At 42.2% G+C, this 19,371-nt stretch overlaps 5 protein-coding genes across 6 annotated transcripts; 2 read left to right on the top strand and 3 right to left on the bottom strand.

The window, feature by feature from the left end:
* The first annotated feature begins 308 nt into the window (after positions 1 to 308).
* LOC133835146 (tRNA-splicing endonuclease subunit Sen2) lies at positions 309 to 1,335 on the top strand. Its single transcript, XM_062265048.1, has 2 exons — positions 309 to 804; positions 858 to 1,335. The coding sequence occupies exons 1-2, from the start codon at positions 369 to 371 to the stop codon at positions 1,139 to 1,141; spliced, it is 720 nt and encodes a 239-aa protein (XP_062121032.1). The 5' UTR covers positions 309 to 368; the 3' UTR covers positions 1,142 to 1,335.
* LOC133835154 (COX assembly mitochondrial protein homolog) lies at positions 1,096 to 1,667 on the bottom strand. The gene is made up of 2 exons (XM_062265059.1): positions 1,517 to 1,667; positions 1,096 to 1,453 (listed from the first exon to the last, which is right to left on the bottom strand). Exons 1-2 carry the CDS (start codon positions 1,572 to 1,574, stop codon positions 1,149 to 1,151), a joined length of 363 nt encoding a protein of 120 aa, XP_062121043.1. The 5' UTR covers positions 1,575 to 1,667; the 3' UTR covers positions 1,096 to 1,148.
* Positions 1,668 to 2,028: 361 nt separating this feature from the next.
* On the top strand, positions 2,029 to 3,703 carry LOC133835128 (small ribosomal subunit protein RACK1). The gene is made up of 3 exons (XM_062265022.1): positions 2,029 to 2,210; positions 2,355 to 2,566; positions 2,949 to 3,703. Exons 1-3 carry the CDS (start codon positions 2,102 to 2,104, stop codon positions 3,582 to 3,584), a joined length of 957 nt encoding a protein of 318 aa, XP_062121006.1. The 5' UTR covers positions 2,029 to 2,101; the 3' UTR covers positions 3,585 to 3,703.
* Positions 3,239 to 6,651, bottom strand: LOC133835119 (protein phosphatase 1L). Its single transcript, XM_062265011.1, has 5 exons — positions 5,809 to 6,651; positions 5,182 to 5,749; positions 4,858 to 5,121; positions 4,711 to 4,763; positions 3,239 to 4,650 (listed from the first exon to the last, which is right to left on the bottom strand). Exons 1-5 carry the CDS (start codon positions 6,189 to 6,191, stop codon positions 4,341 to 4,343), a joined length of 1,578 nt encoding a protein of 525 aa, XP_062120995.1. The 5' UTR covers positions 6,192 to 6,651; the 3' UTR covers positions 3,239 to 4,340.
* A 1,218-nt stretch (positions 6,652 to 7,869) lies between these two features.
* LOC133835050 (laminin subunit beta-1) lies at positions 7,870 to 18,418 on the bottom strand. 2 transcript variants are annotated; one of them, XM_062264920.1, is made up of 4 exons: positions 18,073 to 18,418; positions 13,991 to 14,057; positions 8,312 to 13,930; positions 7,870 to 8,246 (listed from the first exon to the last, which is right to left on the bottom strand). In XM_062264920.1, the coding sequence occupies exon 3, from the start codon at positions 13,732 to 13,734 to the stop codon at positions 8,347 to 8,349; it is 5,388 nt and encodes a 1,795-aa protein (XP_062120904.1). In that variant the 5' UTR covers positions 13,735 to 13,930; positions 13,991 to 14,057; positions 18,073 to 18,418; the 3' UTR covers positions 7,870 to 8,246; positions 8,312 to 8,346. The 2 variants fall into 2 exon arrangements, with proteins under 2 accessions (XP_062120904.1, XP_062120897.1); XM_062264913.1 differs by having other exon boundaries at positions 7,871 to 8,246; positions 8,307 to 13,930.
* Between the last annotated feature and the right edge of the window lie 953 nt (positions 18,419 to 19,371).

The following is a 19,371-nucleotide window of genomic DNA, read 5'->3' as shown; positions in this document are numbered from 1 at the left end:
ATGACGCTTGCTAGGTTTATTTGTATTAGTCAAATTAGAATTATTTGGTAAGGCTGTTAAAGAGCTGATTGATATGGCTGTTTTGAAAATAATTCAAATCTGAAATACCTTCGCAGCAAATTCTATTTTTAATGGAAATTTTATTACATTTAATATGAGAAGGTCACAGTAATGTAAAAAACGATTTAGCCAACATCTGGATTTTTTAAATAAATAATTATTTAACTAGCTATATAAAATACAAAGCCGTTTTGTACTTTTTGGCAACCCTGAGAGGGTTTCTGTATTTTAGTATAAGCTATCGGTATTATAACGTTTATTTTAGAAATTGCAATCGATATTTTTCCACCTCTAGACTAAACAGAGCAATGGAATTCAAAGCGCATTTTAAACGAAAGCGAAAAAGTTTTCACAACTTCAATAAACTTGCAGCTTTCCCAAGTTGTGAGTATAAAGGAATCTTTAATGGACTTGCTGTAGAAGTGGTAAACACTGAGCAGGCATCAATTGCAAGCTTGCACGACAATGGCGGATATGGCAAGGGCAGCATGTCCCGAGGAGGCCCCAACTCGGGGAATCCCCAAGAGACCCTGCTCCTGGGACTCGAGGAGGCTTGTTTACTGGCCTACTTCTTGGATGCGCTGGAGATTAGCGACTTGACAGGCAGCAAGCTGAGCTGGACGGAATTTCTTCAAGTAGCTCTTGAATATGACACCCAGTTTGTATACAAACTGGCTGCTTATTTGTATTTAAAGGCAAAGAACTGGATCATTAAGAGTGGCATCAAGTTTGGCGGTGACTTTTGTGAGTAACGAAACTTCTACACAAATACTTTTTTTAATTTCCCACTTTTGCAGTAATTTACAAACAGGGCCCAAGTCATTTTCATGCCAGTTTCTTAGTTATTGTACAAAATCCCTGCAATGATAATAGCTCTCATTTTGTGGCCAAGAATCTAAAAGGCGTGCAGCGTGTGGCTGAGACCTCAGACAAGGATGTTCTGCTGCTCAACGTCAAACAAACACAAGAGTTTAATCCACTGCTAGTCACAAGAGAAACGCTCTCAGCCCTGACCATTGAAGAGACTGTGATACGTCGCTTTAACTACACATCTTTTGTGCAAAGTAAACAAAAACAATAATAATACACTAAATCTTCTCCACGCGATGCTTTTTCGGTATTCCGGTGCTGCGATATTCGGAACGCTCTTTTAAATAGATAACGCGGCATTCCTCCTTGAAGGCTTCATTCTGATACCAACGCGACAGGCAATCCATAAGCGCTGAATTCTGTTTGCGACATGTGGCCACCATGAAGACGCTGCTCGCTTTGCAGCATTCCTCAAAATCGGCTACTTCCTTGGTGCAGAGTTCGGCGCGTGCTCTATCTCGCATGATCTTGGGTATTAGCACTTCACGCTCTACCTTGCGCAGCGTTGTGTCATTTGGATCACCTGCAAATCACCGGTGAAATATGTTGATTATATCAGCTTTTCATAAGTTGGTTTAAAACCCACCAAGTCCGTGTGGATTGCGGGGATTAGGCGCGGCACTCTGTTGTTGATCTAGGCTCATATTATGTGTATTATAATTTTACTAGTCTACGCTGTTTGTTAGCTATTAAAATTTTAGCTGTCAAGTCTGAGTTTAATTTAAAACTTTTATGCAAAACAAATCGCCAATTGCACAATAATAATACACTCCTACACAATCGCATTAGAGGTATAGCGATATATATAGTATCGTTATATCGATATATCTTTTGGTATATATTTAAGCTAACTGTATCCGTAATTTTGTAGTACATCTAGAAACCTTTGGATTTAAATTATTGATACGTCTGACTCTCACTACTCGAACTAAGCCGTTAAAAATATTAACTATCAAATAAATTCTAAATACAAATACTGCAAGCAGTGTGCGCTGGTATCTTTCGGCACTTGCACAATTGTTTGAGTATCGATATATTTGGCTTGTGTCCTATCGATAACTTTTAAGTTTGTGCTTGTTTGACAACACTGGCACTTCCGCCTCTTTTTCTGCCAGCTTGCAGCGCGTTTGGACGTGTTTCTCCAAGTGCGATTTATAAAATAATTTAAAACATGTCTGAGACATTGCAATTGCGCGGTACCCTCATCGGCCACAATGGCTGGGTTACCCAAATCGCCACCAACCCCAAGGATCCCGACACCATCATCTCGGCTTCCCGTGGCAAGTATTTTTTTCCTAGCATCCATTTTGTGAGGTTATGCTTGCAGCCAAGACGATTTAAAAAATCGACAAATATCTGCAGCATCCGGCAAACGTATTTGTAAATATTGTGCTGTATTTAATAATTGTATTATAAATTTGTAGACAAGACCTTGATTGTCTGGAAATTGACCCGCGATGAGGATACCAACTACGGTTACCCCCAGAAGCGTCTCTACGGACACTCCCACTTCATCAGCGATGTTGTGCTGTCCTCCGATGGTAACTACGCTCTGTCTGGTTCCTGGGATCAGACTCTGCGCCTGTGGGATTTGGCTGCCGGCAAGACCACTCGCCGTTTCGAGGGACACACCAAGGTGGGATAAGTTTCCAAAGATTGTTGAATGTGTGCATTGGTTTTATTAGTGCAGGTCTTTAGAATTTTGAATTTGAGCAATAATCCGAAACCCCAGGTATTGGTGCCACATCCTCTTTTAAAGTAAGGTTAGGCTTAGTTTAGCCGGCACCAAAGTACCAATTAATATGTGTATTATTTATACATATTTTAAAAATATTTGCGCCTATGCGAGGCAGAATTTCTGGTTGACATCTTTACGATTCGACGCCTGAGTTTAACGTACACAACGCGTTACCGTAAGTAAACCACAAATTTCTACCAGATGTGCTTTTCCCACCCCACTAAGAATATCATAATCTTTACAATTAGCTAATAACAAATTGGGTTGCTTTCGTTTACAGGATGTGTTGTCTGTTGCCTTCTCCGCTGACAATCGTCAGATCGTCTCCGGATCTCGCGACAAGACCATCAAGCTGTGGAACACTCTGGCTGAGTGCAAGTTCACCATCCAGGAGGATGGCCACACCGATTGGGTGTCGTGCGTGCGTTTCTCGCCCAACCACTCCAACCCCATCATTGTGTCTTGCGGCTGGGATCGTACCGTCAAGGTCTGGAACTTGGCCAACTGCAAGTTGAAGAACAACCACCACGGACACAACGGTTACCTGAACACCGTCACCGTTTCGCCCGATGGTTCTCTCTGCACCTCCGGTGGCAAGGACTCCAAGGCTCTGCTGTGGGATCTGAATGACGGCAAGAACCTGTACACTCTGGAGCACAACGACATTATCAATGCCCTGTGCTTCTCGCCCAACCGATACTGGTTGTGCGTTGCCTACGGTCCATCGATCAAGATCTGGGATCTGGCATGCAAGAAGACCGTCGAGGAGCTGCGCCCTGAGGTTGTGTCGCCCACATCCAAGGCCGAGCAGCCCCAGTGCCTGTCGTTGGCCTGGTCCACCGATGGCCAGACTCTGTTCGCTGGCTACTCTGACAACACCATCCGTGTCTGGCAAGTGTCTGTATCAGCTCACTAAACGGACGACGCTGCAAATTTTGTATTTAGTTTTTGACATCGCATGTATAGTTCAAATCCGTGTCGCAATATCGGATTTGATTATGCCACAAAACGTAAATAAAGCGACGATTCTATAAATTATCTAATAGTTTTCTTTTAGCACGCTAAATATCGGATATATTCCACTTTTAATTGGCAGCTCTTTGTACATTGATTGTTGTTTATTCAACGATTAATTATCATGATTCTGTGGTATCCGATATTTGCTGTAGAAATTTAAATATTTACCTTTAATGGGATCCAATTGTATAAACAAATTCCATACTTTCGTTTTTCGAGTAGTTTTTGTTTTTATTTGTAAACGCGTTTCATAAGTTAGAAAAAGAAATATATTTCTTTTACAAATAGTATATAAGTGCATAACAAAAATAATTTAAATAAATATTTATGAACTTGATGAATGAATGTTTTTGTTGTTTGTTGTTGTATAGGAAGTGTATGCGTGTTTATATGTGTGTGAGTGTTTGTGTGAGGGGGTAAAATGTGATAATGCTAAACAAATTTGTACAAAAACAAACAATTGCTATAAATAAACAAATCCTAATTCGAAACCAAGCAGCAAATTTGTCATTTCAAAAAAGCAATTCTTGGGCACTTTTTCTCTTCTCTTCATTATTTTTTAATGTTTTTGTCTAGAGAGGTTTTTTTTCGTTTTCTTTTCATTTTTTGTTGCTATTCAAAATCGCGAACACCTTTTGGACCACCATAACACCTGTCACTTTGTTTTGATTGAGTTTGATCGCTGCACAACAGACGCAGCCGCCGCTGGCGCCTTGGCCACTGAAGCTGGAGCTGCAGCAGTTGTATCAGCAGACGACTTGCTGCCACCAATGCGATACACATCGTTCTTAAAGGCAATTATCAGCACTGTGATGTTGTCGACGGAGCCGCGCTTATACGATTCCATGGCCAAAGACTTGGCACCGAAGTCCGGCTCCTTTAGATGCTCCTGAACAAAGCTGCAGGCCTCCTCATTGCTAAACGTATCCCAAAGACCATCCGATGCGAGTATCAGAAAACGGGGCCTGTTGATGACGTGATTTAAGTTCATTAACTTGGACAAGGCAAATGTGTGGTGTACTCACTTGTGATCATTTAGCTCGAAGGTCAAAATGTCTGGTGTGGCGATGACAAGATTCTATATGGAGTAGATAGATTATGAAGTAGATTAGCTACAGCTTATACTATATGCATTCGTCACGCCATTTAAATAAATGAATGGGATGGGTTACCTTATCTTTCAGCGGATAATCGCCGAGTGCTCGTGACGTGGCCAAGACGCCAGCCACGCGCCAAACACCACGAAACGCAATAAAGCCGCCAGCGTCGTGAATACGCTTCCGTTCACGCACCTGCTGCGGCTTGTGGTCAAAGGACAAGGGGATGGCAATGCCACGTGCATCAAACATGACGCCACGCGAATCGCCCACATTGGCCACAATCAACTTGCTGCCCTGCACAATGGCCATCAAGGCGGTGGTGCCCGCAATGTTGGTCTACAAAAATAGATGATTACTAAATGGTTACAAAACTGTCTCTGCATTTCTTTTACTCACTGCCTGCTTCGCTTGCTCCACTAGTTTGTGATCCGCTGCGAGTATTTCGTCTGTGATTAGCTTGCCAAAATTAATGCGACCGTGTTCAATGTAGCATTTAGCTTCGTAACTGGGAGGCGGCGCATTGCCCGCACTTTGTGCATTATTGTTGTTATTAAGAAACGTTTCTTTGGCCGCATTGCCACCATTTGCGGCACGCATTGCGCTGTTGAGCTGCGCTGTATAAAAGTCCGCAATTGAAGCCTCTGTTGTCTTCGCCGGTTTGCACTCGACAGTTGTGCTGTGCGCCTTACGCAAACTATCTTTCCGTGCCACGGGTTCATTCTCCTTGTTGCTGGTGGCATCCTTGCGGCTTTGCTTGCGCGCCAGATAGGGACTCTTGTCGTAGCCTGCGAAGTCGTCTTTGCCATCGCTCTTGAGTAACTTGTGCACCTCAATAATCTTGTTGTAGATGTTCTTGACCAGCACATCGCGTGCAAAGTCCGCGGCAAATTCACCGCCATGACCATCGAAGACAGCAAAGAACGAAATCGCCGTGTTGTTGTTGATGTTCTCCTCAATGATGAACCTACAAAGATAAGTCTTAATGTGGGAGCTCACTTGGGTAATCGATTATCGTTTACTCACCTGTCTTCCATATGCGGTCTACGTCCCAACACAGCGAAGGCGGCGCTCTGCTGACGCACCTCTTCCCAGCTTTGATGATCCCCGGCGCCGCCCGCCATTTCTAGTACACGCGATGACGCCGACTTTTGACGTCCGAGCGTCGCTTGGATGCGTCCCAAGATGCTGCGACTCCATACATCGACCGCTTGCAAATAGATCAACAAGACAAACAGAATGATGCCGCAGAATATGACCTCGGGCCGTAGCACGTAGACGCGGCATAGTTTCCATAAATAGGCCAACGGTGAGTTGATGGACGAGAAGCCCACTGCAAACTTGGACAGGATTTTCATATGCGATACGTATGTTTGATAGAAGATTTTGTCTTCCAATTCGTCATCCATTGAAAAGGGGCAAAAGGATTTTTCTCACTCTCACTACTAAATGTTCTATGTGATATTGGTGTGAGTGTGTTTGTGTCACAACTGAACGTGAAACTGATTGCGACGATTTTTTAATTCAATATGTAAGCAGCACAGCGCACAACAACCACGCACTTGATTCGAAATCGGAATTTCGCTTTTATTTCAATTTTGCTGCGTACTGTTTTTTTTCTCTGTCCCTTTTACGTTTTTTTTTTTTGGCTTTTAATTTTTCCTTATAGACTGGTGCTGCTGCCTGGTGTCGTTCCCATTATTTGACGTATTATTGCACAGCAGCGCAGATTCGACGACCGCCTTCTTGTAGCATTATATTATTTCAGAATATTCTTATTAATAGCTTCGCTTCTTTTTCTGTGTTGCTTGCTTGCATGAGAAAATAACAAGCAGCAGAAACAAGAACAACATCCGTCTATTTACGTATCTGTGTATGTGCGTGTGTGTGTGTGTGTCTATGCGTAAATACATACACATGTGCACTGACAGACATCTGTTCGTATTAATACAGTGAACACTCGTTAAAGTCGCTCAGCAAAGGCACGCCGACATGTGTATGTGCATAAATTGGACTATTAATTTAAATTCCATGTTTATCCATATGTTAGGAGCTGATTTTGTTTTTAGTAACAAAAGCGTATTCAAATTTGCCTTATTTGTCTGTCATGCATCGACGCCTTTGTTGACTTTAGTGAGGAACAACTGTGAGCACGTCGCCATTGTACATATGGACATTGAAACCAATGCTGCATTTTGCGACATAATCGATAACACGGATTTGATGATGATTTATTGTCTCGCTCGATTATTTTTGTGATTAGCACAAGGGGACTCCTTGTTTATTTATTAAAAACTGCCAATTAAATTTGTTAAATGTTTAAATTCAGAATGAGCAACACAAAGTATTTAAAAAAGCATAAATTTATTTAATTCAGAATAAAAAAAAAAATGATTATAATAAAAATATGGAATGTCCTTCTTAAATTGCAGTTAGAGCCGTTAAATGATGACATGTAGTTGAAGCCATGTTTAATTCGATATTGAGTTTTAAAAAACGTAAAAATAACGCTAATTATAAGCTTTAACTTTTTGTTTTATGAATGTTTATCTTAAATGGTCTTTGTAGTGGGCTTCTCTGGTTTACTTTGTACACAAATATGTTTAGGAATAGTCTGTAAACTATTCAAATTTTACCTGCTGGGCTACGCATTGCGTGCATATAACGTTTATCCATTTTAGAAAACACTTAACAAATGATTACCTTTGCAGACATTTTAAAAACAACACCAGAAAACTAATTTGTTTATGAAGAAATGAAATAATTTGGGCAAAAAGATCAAAACAAGAATAAGAACAGCACGCGACGTTGCGAAGAAGTGGAACAAAACGAAATGACAAACCGCCAATTGGGAAAATAGCATTTTGCAATATACTACGTAACACCCAAATAATATATAGTGTTATTTATTATGCTCTTTGCCACTACGTTTGCAAAGTGCAAATTGCTAATCAAACGAAAATAAACAAAATTGAAAGGGACAACATTTTTCGCATTTGCCATTTCTCATTCAAGTTAGACAAGCTGTCTGCTGCCGCTCTCTGCAAGTAGTAAAATAAAAATAAAAACAAATGCTCTGAGTTATTTTAAGTAGTATTTTGTAATTATATTTATTTGTAATTGTAATTGTATTTAGTTGTTTGCATTACACGCAAAATATTGCTTTTGTTTTTGTTTTGTTGTTTTTAAAAGATAGAAATAAAAAAACGTCGTTCAGTGTGTACACACCGACTCTCGATAGAGAAAAAATGGCGTAAATTTAAAAATGAACATTTTTGCAGTGAGTTAACATTGTTTTTGCGTTTGCTTAAGAGTACAGACAAAAAACGTAACGGTTACACTTATTTTTCTTGTTTTAATTGTAGTTGGTTGCTCTTGATCTTCAATTCGTTGTTTTGCGATTCGCAAATTTGTTCATGAAATATGGCAAAAATAAATGATTGGAGCAGCAAAGCTGAAGGCAGCTGTAAAAACAAATCGTATATTCATTAAAATCAAATAAACACTTGCACTGGAAGACTAACCTCACTTTTTTAGGTGGTGCAACTACTAACTTCACTCTCTTTAGACGGTGCACTGACGATAGCGGTCGGCATTTTCCTGAATGTTGTGCAGATAAGTGTCTAGATTGGCATTCAAATCCTGTACGGCATTCTGCAGCTCGATTAACTTCTGATTCTTCTGCAGATACGTCTCCTGCATCACATTCAGTTCGCTCAGCTTCTCGTTGGTGTCCACTGTCAGCTTGGAGGCCCTTTGCAACAACAACTTGGCGCGCTCTCGTGCATTCTCTGAGCGACTGGCACGATCCGTTAAAGTTTGATTGGTGGCACTGGTCGAGGACTGCAGATTACCGGCCTCCTCCCGGGCACGTCCCGCATCGAGCTTGACACGCGTCGCCTCTTTGGTTATCTCTTTGGCGTCCAGTTCGTTCTTCAGTATATTCTTCTGTAGACGCTGCATCTTCTTTGCCAAATCGGCCACCTGTTGTGCCGTGACCTGTGCCGGGGACTCGGCCTCCTTGGTCTCCAGATCGATTTGCTCCAGATCCTTGTCAGCGAGTTCAATGTTGCTATTCGCCTGCTGTATGGCATCCTGTGCCTTGCCTTGCGACACGCTTGCCGATGCTAAATTCTCCACCACCGAATTGGCCGTCTCCAGTATTTTGTCAGCCGTCTCTTTCGTTTCATTGGCCAGCGACTTTAGCGTATTGACACGCTCCAAATCCGGTCGCGTCTTGTAGATTATGGACTCGACATTCTTCAGCGAGCTGACAGCATCATTAATCTTATTGCCCAGCGAATCAATTTCCTTGGGATCCAGCGTCAAATCGAGAAGCAACGTATCCTGCGCCAGCTGCTTGCTTTCGCTTGGTAACGCAGTTGTGTTCTGACGGAAATCTTCGACATCACGGATCAATTTTGTGGCCAGTTTAATGGCATCATTTGTTTGATTCAGATACTGCTCGGATTGCTCAAAACCAAGCTTGGCCTTCTGATATGCCTCCGAAGCGTTCAACTTGGCTTGAGTTAGAGCGCGTATTGTTTGATCAGCCGCATCCTTTTTGCTGGTGATGGCCTCCTCGGTGTCCTTGGCCACCTTGAGCGCCTCACCCGAATGCGCATGGGCACCATGCTCACAGGAGAACGAGCCACCGCACTTGCCGCAACCAGCGCCGCCACACAAAGAATCACAAGGATCTCCTGGCTTGCCGCAAACTTGGTTGTTCAAGTCTGGAATCTGCGAACTCAACATGCTCAACTCATTGCGATACTCAGCAATCGTTTTGTCATTATTGGCAATGGCATCCGTTTCATCCTTGATCTTGTTGGACAATGTTTCGACGCGTTTGCAATTGCGATCCGTATTGGACGCCAGTTCCTTGGCCTCATCCTTCAGGGCGGACAAGCTGCTTACACGCTCATAGGCATGACGTGTCAAGTTCAATGCACCCTCAATGTTGGACTCTTGCAGTTGAATGCCATTCTCCTTCAGCTCCTTCGATAGCTTTTGCACGAGACGTGAATGATTCTGCAAGCCTTCCAGCTCCACAGCGGACAAACTCAACGAATTGTAGATATCATCCAAATTCAATTCCGTTTCGCTCAAACGCTGATGTTGCGCTTGGAGTTGCAGCTTCAATGCGTTGGCTGCCGCATCCAGTTGATTGATGTCCTGCAAACTGACGGTGGTATTCTGCAGCAGATCGCGAATGTGTTGCAGTTTCTTGTCCAGCTCACTGAACTCAGCGGTGTAAGCACCAGTGGCACCCACTTGCTTAATCTCCTTCGCACGCTGAATTGTTGCTTGTGTCGATTCATCCAAGGCATTCAAGATCAAATCCCAATTGTTAAAGCATTCGCCGCAAGGTGCACAATGCGGGAACTGTCCGAGATAGCCACGAGCACACTCGTTACACTTATAGCCACCGATGCCCTCGTGACAAATGCATTGACCTGTCTCCCGATCGCACTGATAGTCCGCTGAGCCATACTGATCGCACTCACACGGCTGGCACTTCTCATTGGGATTGCCCCAGTAATGTTCCTGACACTGATTGCACGCACGTCCGCCAAAACCATCCTTGCACTGACACTGGCCGGTGAAGACGTGACACTGCTCTTCGACGGCGCCAATGGCATCACAATTGCAGGCCTCGCAGCCCTCGCCAGAGCCAATCTTCCAGTGGTTCAAGGCACACTTGCCGCAGTGCAAACCCTCCACATTGGGTAGGCAAGGACACTGTCCAGTGTGACGATCACAGTGTGCCAACGTTTTGTTTGTACCCAGGAAATCGCATTCACACTGACGGCAATTCTGTTGCAAAGCATCGCCAAAGAAGCCATCGCGACACAGCTCACAATGATCCCCAGTCGTGTCGTACAAACACTTGACGCAGGCTCCAGTCTGACGATCACAATTGCCGGTTTCGTAGGGATCAATGTTGTTGCTGCAGTCGCATTTCTGGCAACTGCCGCCATCTTCGGGTGTGCCATAGTAGTTGTCCGCACAGATTTCGCAACGGGATCCCGAATAACCATCCTGGCAGTGACAGAACATGTTGTTGTTGCGCGTATCCAGCGAACAGCTGTCGGCATGCGACATCCCGCTGGCAATGGTATCAGGACAACGGCAGGCACGACAACCGATCTCGCTGCCCAGCAAAGGATTGCCATAGTAGCCATCCAGACAGGCATCGCAATTGAAACCAGTCGTCGAGTCCTGGCAGTTCAAACATTGTCCGGTTAAAGCATCACACAACGCCGCATGTCCATTGCACTCACAGACGCGACACTCTGGGAAGTTCCAGTAGCCCGGCTGACATTGATTACACTCCCGACCATAGGTATTGGGATGGCAGGCGCATTGTCCGGTGAGTAGATCACAATTGTTATCCTTGCTGCCAATACTATTACAATCGCAAGCCTTGCAACCCTCGGGTCCAAAGCCATAAGTGCCGGGTGCACATTGATCACACTGTCTGCCCACAACATGTGGTTTGCAATGACAAAAGCCGCCATTGGCATCGCATTCCTTGCTCAGCGAACCGGTGGGATTGCAATTGCACATGCTGGCGCCATCATAAATGTATTTGCTCACATCCTGCTCAAGATCCCGGCACACCTCAGGCGCCTGTCCCCTGTAGCGAATGTCGTACAGCGACTGATTGCAGTTCTTGTTGATGTATTCCCTCAAACGCAAGTCTGCAATTGGCGAGCCATGGAAAATGGGTGTCACTTCGATTTTGGGTATCAGTGTCAGCGAATCAATCAGTATGGTGGCCGTGGGATTGTCCTCGTTGTTGCGTCGGCGCTCAAAGAAGATCCTAAACTTGTACACCTTGCCCGCCTCAAGACACACGTCATGCATGGCCACCACCTGACGATCGCGTTCGGGGAGCGTGAATGGCACACGTGCTTCAGTCACAGGTCCTGCCATAAGCTGGGCACATTCACCCTGAGGATCGATTTCGTCGGGACGCACCAGTGTAATGTAGGCACCCTCCCAGTCGCCACGCGATGTGGACTGATAGCGTATGAGCACATCGTAAGGCATGGAGCGTGGTATATTATCCGAATTGATGACCATCTGGGAGTTCTCGCCCACACGCTTGTAACCGATGCCCGTAAAGTCCTCATCTTGACTGTTGGTGTTGTCAGTTGGCTGTGTTACAATGCTGCAGTTGGCATTGTTGCTATAGGAGACACACATCTCGGATACCTCGGCATCGTGCACCACAGGCAGATAGGGTATAAAGTAATTCTGCTTGGGCTGCGAGCAAGTGCGTCCCGTCATGTGAGAGCGGCAGCGACATTGACCCGTCAGCACATCACAGAAGCTGTCATAGGAGCCACCTGGATCGCAGTTACACAGCGTGCAACCATCCTCGGACTCGGACAAACCGAAAGTTTCCGGTTGACATTGATTACAATCCTTGCCGGTGACCAAACGCTTGCAACGACATTCGCCAGTGTGCATGTTGCAACCAGAGTTGTTCACGGTGCCCAGCGTATTGCAAGTGCAAGCCTCGCAGCCCTCGGGATTCAGGGGATTGAGATGCCAGAAGCCATCCTTGCACTGATCGCAACGTCGTCCCTTCACATTAGCCTTGCAATGGCAAGCGCCCGCCACATCCGCAGGATCAAGGACAGAATCACAAATGCCTTCATCCAATGCGCCATTGGGATCACAATCGCAAGGTTTGCAGACATGCGGACTGCTCAGCGGCTCAAGCGGATCACGATAGAAGAATGGCATGCAGGCCTCACAATGCTGACCCTGGGTGTTGTGCAAACAGTTGTCGCAGAAGCCACCGGACACATGACCCGAAGCAATGAAGACAGCCTCATCGAAGTGACAGCTAACCGCATGACCATTGCACTCGCATTTCTTACACGCATTCGTCTGCTTTCCAAACGCCGGTTTCCATGGCAGATCATTGTAGAAGTCCTCGCAAGACTCGCAATTCAAACCCTTGGTGTTGTGCGTACACTCGCAACGTCCGTGCACCATCTCGTAGTCCTGTGTGATGACATTGTCCAGTGGCAAACATTGCGAGGCGTGACCGTAACAGGAGCAGGAACCACGCACCACCATATTGGAGATACCATAGTAGTATTTCTCCTCATTCTCCAACCGATTGTCCAACAAATTGTCACCGAGCTTGTGCAACTTGGTCATCTGAATACGCAGATTGGTCATTTTGAGTTGATTCTGCACATGTTCCGCATACGGATCCGACACATTGATGTTGGGCGGCAGCACACGGAAGATGACCTCACCATTGCGCGAAGGTTCCACATACGAATAGCGTGAGGTACACATGACATCGGTGATGTTGTGCAGCACGGTGGGAACTCCCGGGAAAGACTCCTCACAGTCGTAGGCAAAGTAACGATACACATGCCACGTGGCGCCAAAGTCGAAACTGCGTTCGATGTACATGGCAGCCGGGCGGAAAGTCGTAAAGGTGATGATCAAATGGGTGAAATGGAATTCGGCCTCCAGATCCAATTGAATGGTGGCATTCTCCTTGCCATTCTCCGATTGCCACCAGGTGGGAATATTTGTGCCTGGCTTCGTTTTGTATATGATCTGACCAATACGATGATTCTTGTGCGGATCATTTCGCGTTCCTTCGCGCGAGTCGCAGAGGAAACATTTCTTGTCCTCCAAATGTGACAGAATGCAGAATCTCTCCGGAGATTGCAAGCCACAAGTCGAACTGGCCGTCAAGCGATTCTCGCGTCCAATGAGCAAATTGCCCGTCGCCGGATAGCAGGAGGAACGCTCACAGGGATGGGTCTTGACATATTGACGCGGCGGATTGCGGGGACGATCGCGTCGTCCGTGCTGCGGTGACTGTGGTGGTCGCTGTGTCGCCGCCAGCTGGCTGCACAGCACCACGGCGAGCACAAAGAAAACCGCGATAACGTCGCTGCGCGGCGACATCTCGCTTTAATCTGACGCCCTCCCTCTCTCTCCTCGCGCTCTCGCTGTCGATTTGTGGGGTCGTGTCCCAGTAGAGCGCTTCCGGCTCCGATTTATAATCAGCGATTCGTTTTCAATTTCCCTTCTACAGAGAGTAATGTCGTATATGGACTGTGTGTGCAGATAGGCGTTGACCACGTGGATATGGATCCTTTAGCTACAAATTGGATGGGAATTAATGTTTATACTTGGATCACATCTTCATAACGCAACTCACTTCGTTCCTAACTTTTTGGTCGTCTGTTCAAGCTGGCACACTCATGTTGCTGCTAATCTCTGTGGAACTGTAAGTAAAATATTCAAATACATTATTATTATGTTAGAGCTTTGCTTATCAACAATCTATAATTAAAATAGAAAATACAAAATTTGATTTTGAAACGTTCCGCAATGGAACGTCTTTACCCAACGATTCTTACGCACAAACTGAAGTCTCTTTGAATGAATCGAAGCGTAGGCCGTAAAGAAGATGTATATACTACCACATAAGTTCGACTTTAGGAGCGATAAATAAGTAAATAATTATGTGTGTAGTATATACAAAGTTTAATCCGTTGTTGCTTGGTGCGTTCAACGTTTATCAGCCTTAAGTCCAGTACTAAATGCTCGGCACAATGATTATTTTTAGACACAGCATCGGGTCTCATTCACATAAAACATAAAGCAACATACATTGAGAGAGTAATGGGTACTCAAAGGGGTGAGCTGGACTGAGTACTAAATGAGATCATACGTAGTAGTTGTTGAGTATATTTGGTCAACCGAAGATATAATATCTTTTTCTTTAAAAACAACTTCAAACCGAATTATAAGACTTATTATATTAGTAGTTTTATAGTGATCTTGCACATTTAATGCTTCAGGTTGAATTTTATATTGGATTAACTTATTAAAACCTGTGGGAAATTCCTCTTCACTTCGATTTCTATGATATAAATTCATCTTTAAATAAGAAAATTCTTTTAGTCTATATGTGTACAACTTCTTTGCTAAAAATATATAACTATTTTCTCAACAAATTTGAATCAAAAAAGACATTAAAAGAAATTCGTATCCTCTCCTATAAATTCCCAGGGTATACATACTAGAACATTAAATTAGTTTGTGTGTTTGGATTCTGTACTGAATAACCAAATCTGGGTCTATGCTTCTTATCAGTTCAATTCCTTTAAACACGCAACTAAGTAAGTCAAATGAAAACTGTGCTACAAGCTGTGAGCAATTAGAGATAAGCAGACATCAGTCTCTAAAACAAAAAAAGAAATGAAATTGGAGCCGAAAAGATGTGGTCATTGATAGGATTTGGAATTCGGATCTATATAGCTGTCATAGAAGTAAGGAATAGGAGGTGGAGGTGGAGGTTGAGAAGGAGAAGGAGAAAGAGAAAGAGAAGGCTTCCCAGCTATTTCGTAATTTCGAGCGCGGCGTGGCCCGATAAGAGTTCATTCACAGATGTGACTCGAGTCGACACAACATAAGTGTCTGTCTACTATTTGTGTGTGCATACGGACAGACGATGAGAGTGTTTGTGTTGGCGGTTTTTAAAATTGTTTTTCAAAGGGTATATGCATTATGTGATGAAAAGTAGGACATTAAAGATTTGAGATAATTTTTACAGTAGTAATAATTAATTGATTAAAACCAATAAAGCAAATTTTAATATTACTTAGATAACAATTTAATACTCATAAATTTTGTGAATTTGATTTGGTCAGACAAATTAATTAACAAATTAACACAAATAGTCAAGATGAGTTTGATACAACAAAAGAATAAAAGGTATCTTTGAGAATATTCAACACTTTTTTAAGATCACTCTGAAGACAGTTTAACTTCATTAGATACTCTAATTAAATTAGCTAGGGTATTTAATGCTCAACACCCTGCAGAAGCCGCTTTATACTCGTTCTAATTACTGCAGACTTTTTTATGCTTTTTCGTACTTTATTATTTTTTCTCTTCTTTTTTTTTTGTTTTTTGTTAATTTCATTTTCGTTTGGGGCGCACAAAAAAGCACAACAGACAACACAGAGACGGGCAAATAAACAAATAAGCAAGGAACTAAACAAAACGTTAATTTACCAACCACACATACACACACACATTTGCACAAAGATACGCCGAGATGCGTTTGTGTTTGTTTATGAATTTGTATGGGTAAACAAGTGAGAAATCAAAGCAATTAATTGCCCGAGCTAGAAATACCCTAGAACTGGCAAATTGGGGCTGTGTCAACAAAGTCATTAATATAATTAAATATTGCTTGAAGGGAAGTAATGATAATTTGTGTCATAACTATTTTAATTATTTTGGGGTAATGAATAAAATACATTTATTTTGTGCGAAATAGTATTTCAAACCATTAAAATAAAGAAAAGCGATCTTTAAAGTGATCTTCAAGGTTCTTAGACTGTAAAATATAGAAACAAATTGAAATTTCTTTAAGTTATGTACTATACTTCTCAAATTTTATTATTTCTCAAAAAGAGTTATTATAAATATGCTTTAACTGTTACAAAACAAGTTTCTTACCCTTTTAATGGGTATTCCCATAAAATATTTCTTAAGATTTCCAAGTTAAGATTAGCTACAGCGTCATAAGCCCATTCATGCTTTTGGCTTAAAGGGTATGAAACTGAAGCAGCAGTGGAGCAAAAGGCAATGTTACGATTTTGACTTCATTCCGACATGTGCTCATACATATACTACATATAATATTTGTATATATATAATATATATATATTTAATGTTCATGTATGTTCGTGTATTTATCGGCAAGTTCATAAAATTGCTCATGTATGCAGTCAATGTTTTCTTAGCATTTGCCATGTTTATATTTTCAATTCTATCAATTGACCAAACATCCTCAGCTGGAACAGTTTTGCAGCTTATGGAGAACATGTGTGGTATATAGTATGTAGAACTCTTTCTAAGTAGAATGAGATCATGCAGCATGCGGCAATGCGACTATTATTAGAACTTGAGCTAAGTCCTGCCCACTAAATGCACTAAAAATTACACACACACACACTATAATTGTAACTATAAATGAATCTTCTGGATTGCTGTTGAATCTTTTGGATGCATATCTTAGAGTAGTTGTCAGGGTTAAGCTTGGCTCATGTTTTAATTAGAAACCTCGTCGTATGACAATTTGCTTGGCTATGCAATTCATAATGCACTCTGCTATTCCTTGCCTACTCACACATAGACAGACTGCAAACAACACGGAGAATTATGAGGTGATAGGTATTCAAGAGGGCAGTTTAGACAGTACTTGCTAGTCAAGTGGATTAACAATTTTTTTCAGAGCATAATAACTAATAATTTAAAAAAAAGGAAGTCTTCAAAGTCTATCTATAAATAAAAATAAGAGCATTAAGACTGTTGAAAACTAACTAAAGAATAAATTTTTTGATTTTTAGTATGATTGAAAAGAACTTAATTGAAAATTAACCCAAATGCTACAATTTGAAATATATGTAAAATATATAATTGCAATCAATTCTAGAGTGCAGCTACACCGACTAAGATTTCCTCCAAAAATAATCTTTCTTTTGGATATGAAAAATGCGATAACATTTTTGAATATGGTATATACATATAATATAATGGAAAGTTACTTGAATGAGATTAATAGCCAATCTATTTATAGTATAACATTAAAATTTTAATTTATACATATATTTGCAATTTTTAGAAATGCAATACAATTGTTTACGATATTCAAGGCACAGCAACATGAACCACATGTTTTTATTTTTTGCTTTAAGCAACTGCATTTATGAGATGCAACTTATCGAGCAGCCCTCGTCGTTATGAAGGCGCACATAAATGCATATGCAAGGCGTTCTCAAATGCGATTTGGGTAGGAGGTATCGTGTTACCGAGTGTACAATGTACACATGTGTATGTTCTTATAAAATACATGTATGTACATCACAAGTAAAAGAATTCATGTGCTTCACTTACAGTACAATAAAATACAAAACTTTTAATGTGACAACAAAATGAAATCATTTTTATGAAAAATCACAGCAAAGCGATAAAAGCAATGCAGTGCCACAACAACAACTAACACACAGAGAAACAACGGATGCAGAGAAGTAGAAGTAGTAGTAATAACAAACGGGACAAAACAGATAAACAGGCAGCAGGCAACGTCGACAGCGACTGCGACGCGTCCGTTTGTGGCAGCGCAACAGCTGCGCACTCTCTTTAGTTCAGAAGTTGAAACTTCAATGAGACTAAAGACTAAACTAAACTAAAACTTTAAGTGAATGCATATTTTTCACTTACCATGCTTTGGTTACAGCTCCTTTTGCTGCTGCTGCTACTTCGCGCAGTTTCCAAAAAACATTTTCTGTTATACACAAAAACAACAAACACTCCAACACTGTGTTGTTATTATTGTTGTTGTTGTTGTGGTGTTGCCGCAGCCAAACACTTTTCGACTTCTTTTTTTAAACTTGAAGGGAGCAGACACACACACACTAACACAGGGCACACACACACTCACATGCACAATCGCACTGTGAACACAGAAGATATATTTTCCAAGACAATCAGAAAGAAGACGGCGAAAGAAAAACTCCGGACAACACCGAAAAACCCGTCCGTTCGGTAAAGATCCACTCTCGTTACTGAGCTCGTGACGAGCGATTTGCCTGTTCTTCGGGCCCACAAGTATTTCAGATACTTTAAGTGAGAGGCCAACAAAAGAGCGCGGAAGAAAGAGTGTAAGCCAGAAAGTAGAGCGCAAGATGCAAGATTTCAATGAATTTCAAATTACGTTTCGCGCGCTGCAATTAAATTAATTCTTAACTAGAAAAGATCAAATATTTAAGCATTTTAATACATACCGGAATTTTTTTATTGATCTTACTGCGATTTTATAAAATTCTCATCAAAAAAATGCATGACAAACTCCCGGTTCAGTCACGTAGCTACAAAGAGCATCCATCAAAGAGAACCGCTCTCTTGATCAGCAACAAGTGAACACTAGTTCCTGTATGCGTAAGAGCGAGAGGAGGATATTTGTACCTGACTTGGCCATGAGGCCCGTTATGTTTGTGGACAAAAATGCATACATTCCACAATGACTGCACAGAGTGAAGTGCACACACAGAATCCACAAAGTTAGCTGAGTGGATGGTAAGTAATTAAGTTCGCTATTGCTATTCATATCATAACTATCTAATAATCTTAAAAAATAATGCATGATTGTAATACATTCTCCATATGCTGCAAAATTATTTAATTTGAATTCAAATTCAACGGATATTCTGATCAGTATATAACACATCTGGTTGGCAAAGCTGCGCCGCAAGTGAGTTGGCAATGCGATAACAGTATTAAATCAACCCTGGTTTGGTTGAATATGCGGGCGCTCGAGAGAGCGAGAGATTAAAATTGAATCGGTTATCTCAGTATTGGTATATTTGTATAGCGCCAACACGGCATTGGTGGTCGTATGGGGCAAGCAGCACACAGGCACAAACACACTCACACACACAGCTAAGCGGAAAAAGCGCCAACGCCGCAACGAGTTGTCAGTTCACTTTGGGAGCTCTTGCAGAGCAGTCGAAAACGCCTTTA

Source organism: Drosophila sulfurigaster, chromosome 2L, assembly GCF_023558435.1.
Source record: "Drosophila sulfurigaster albostrigata strain 15112-1811.04 chromosome 2L, ASM2355843v2, whole genome shotgun sequence".
NCBI classification, from domain to species: domain Eukaryota; kingdom Metazoa; phylum Arthropoda; class Insecta; order Diptera; family Drosophilidae; genus Drosophila; species Drosophila sulfurigaster.
This window is presented reverse-complemented; position numbering and strand designations above follow the sequence as displayed.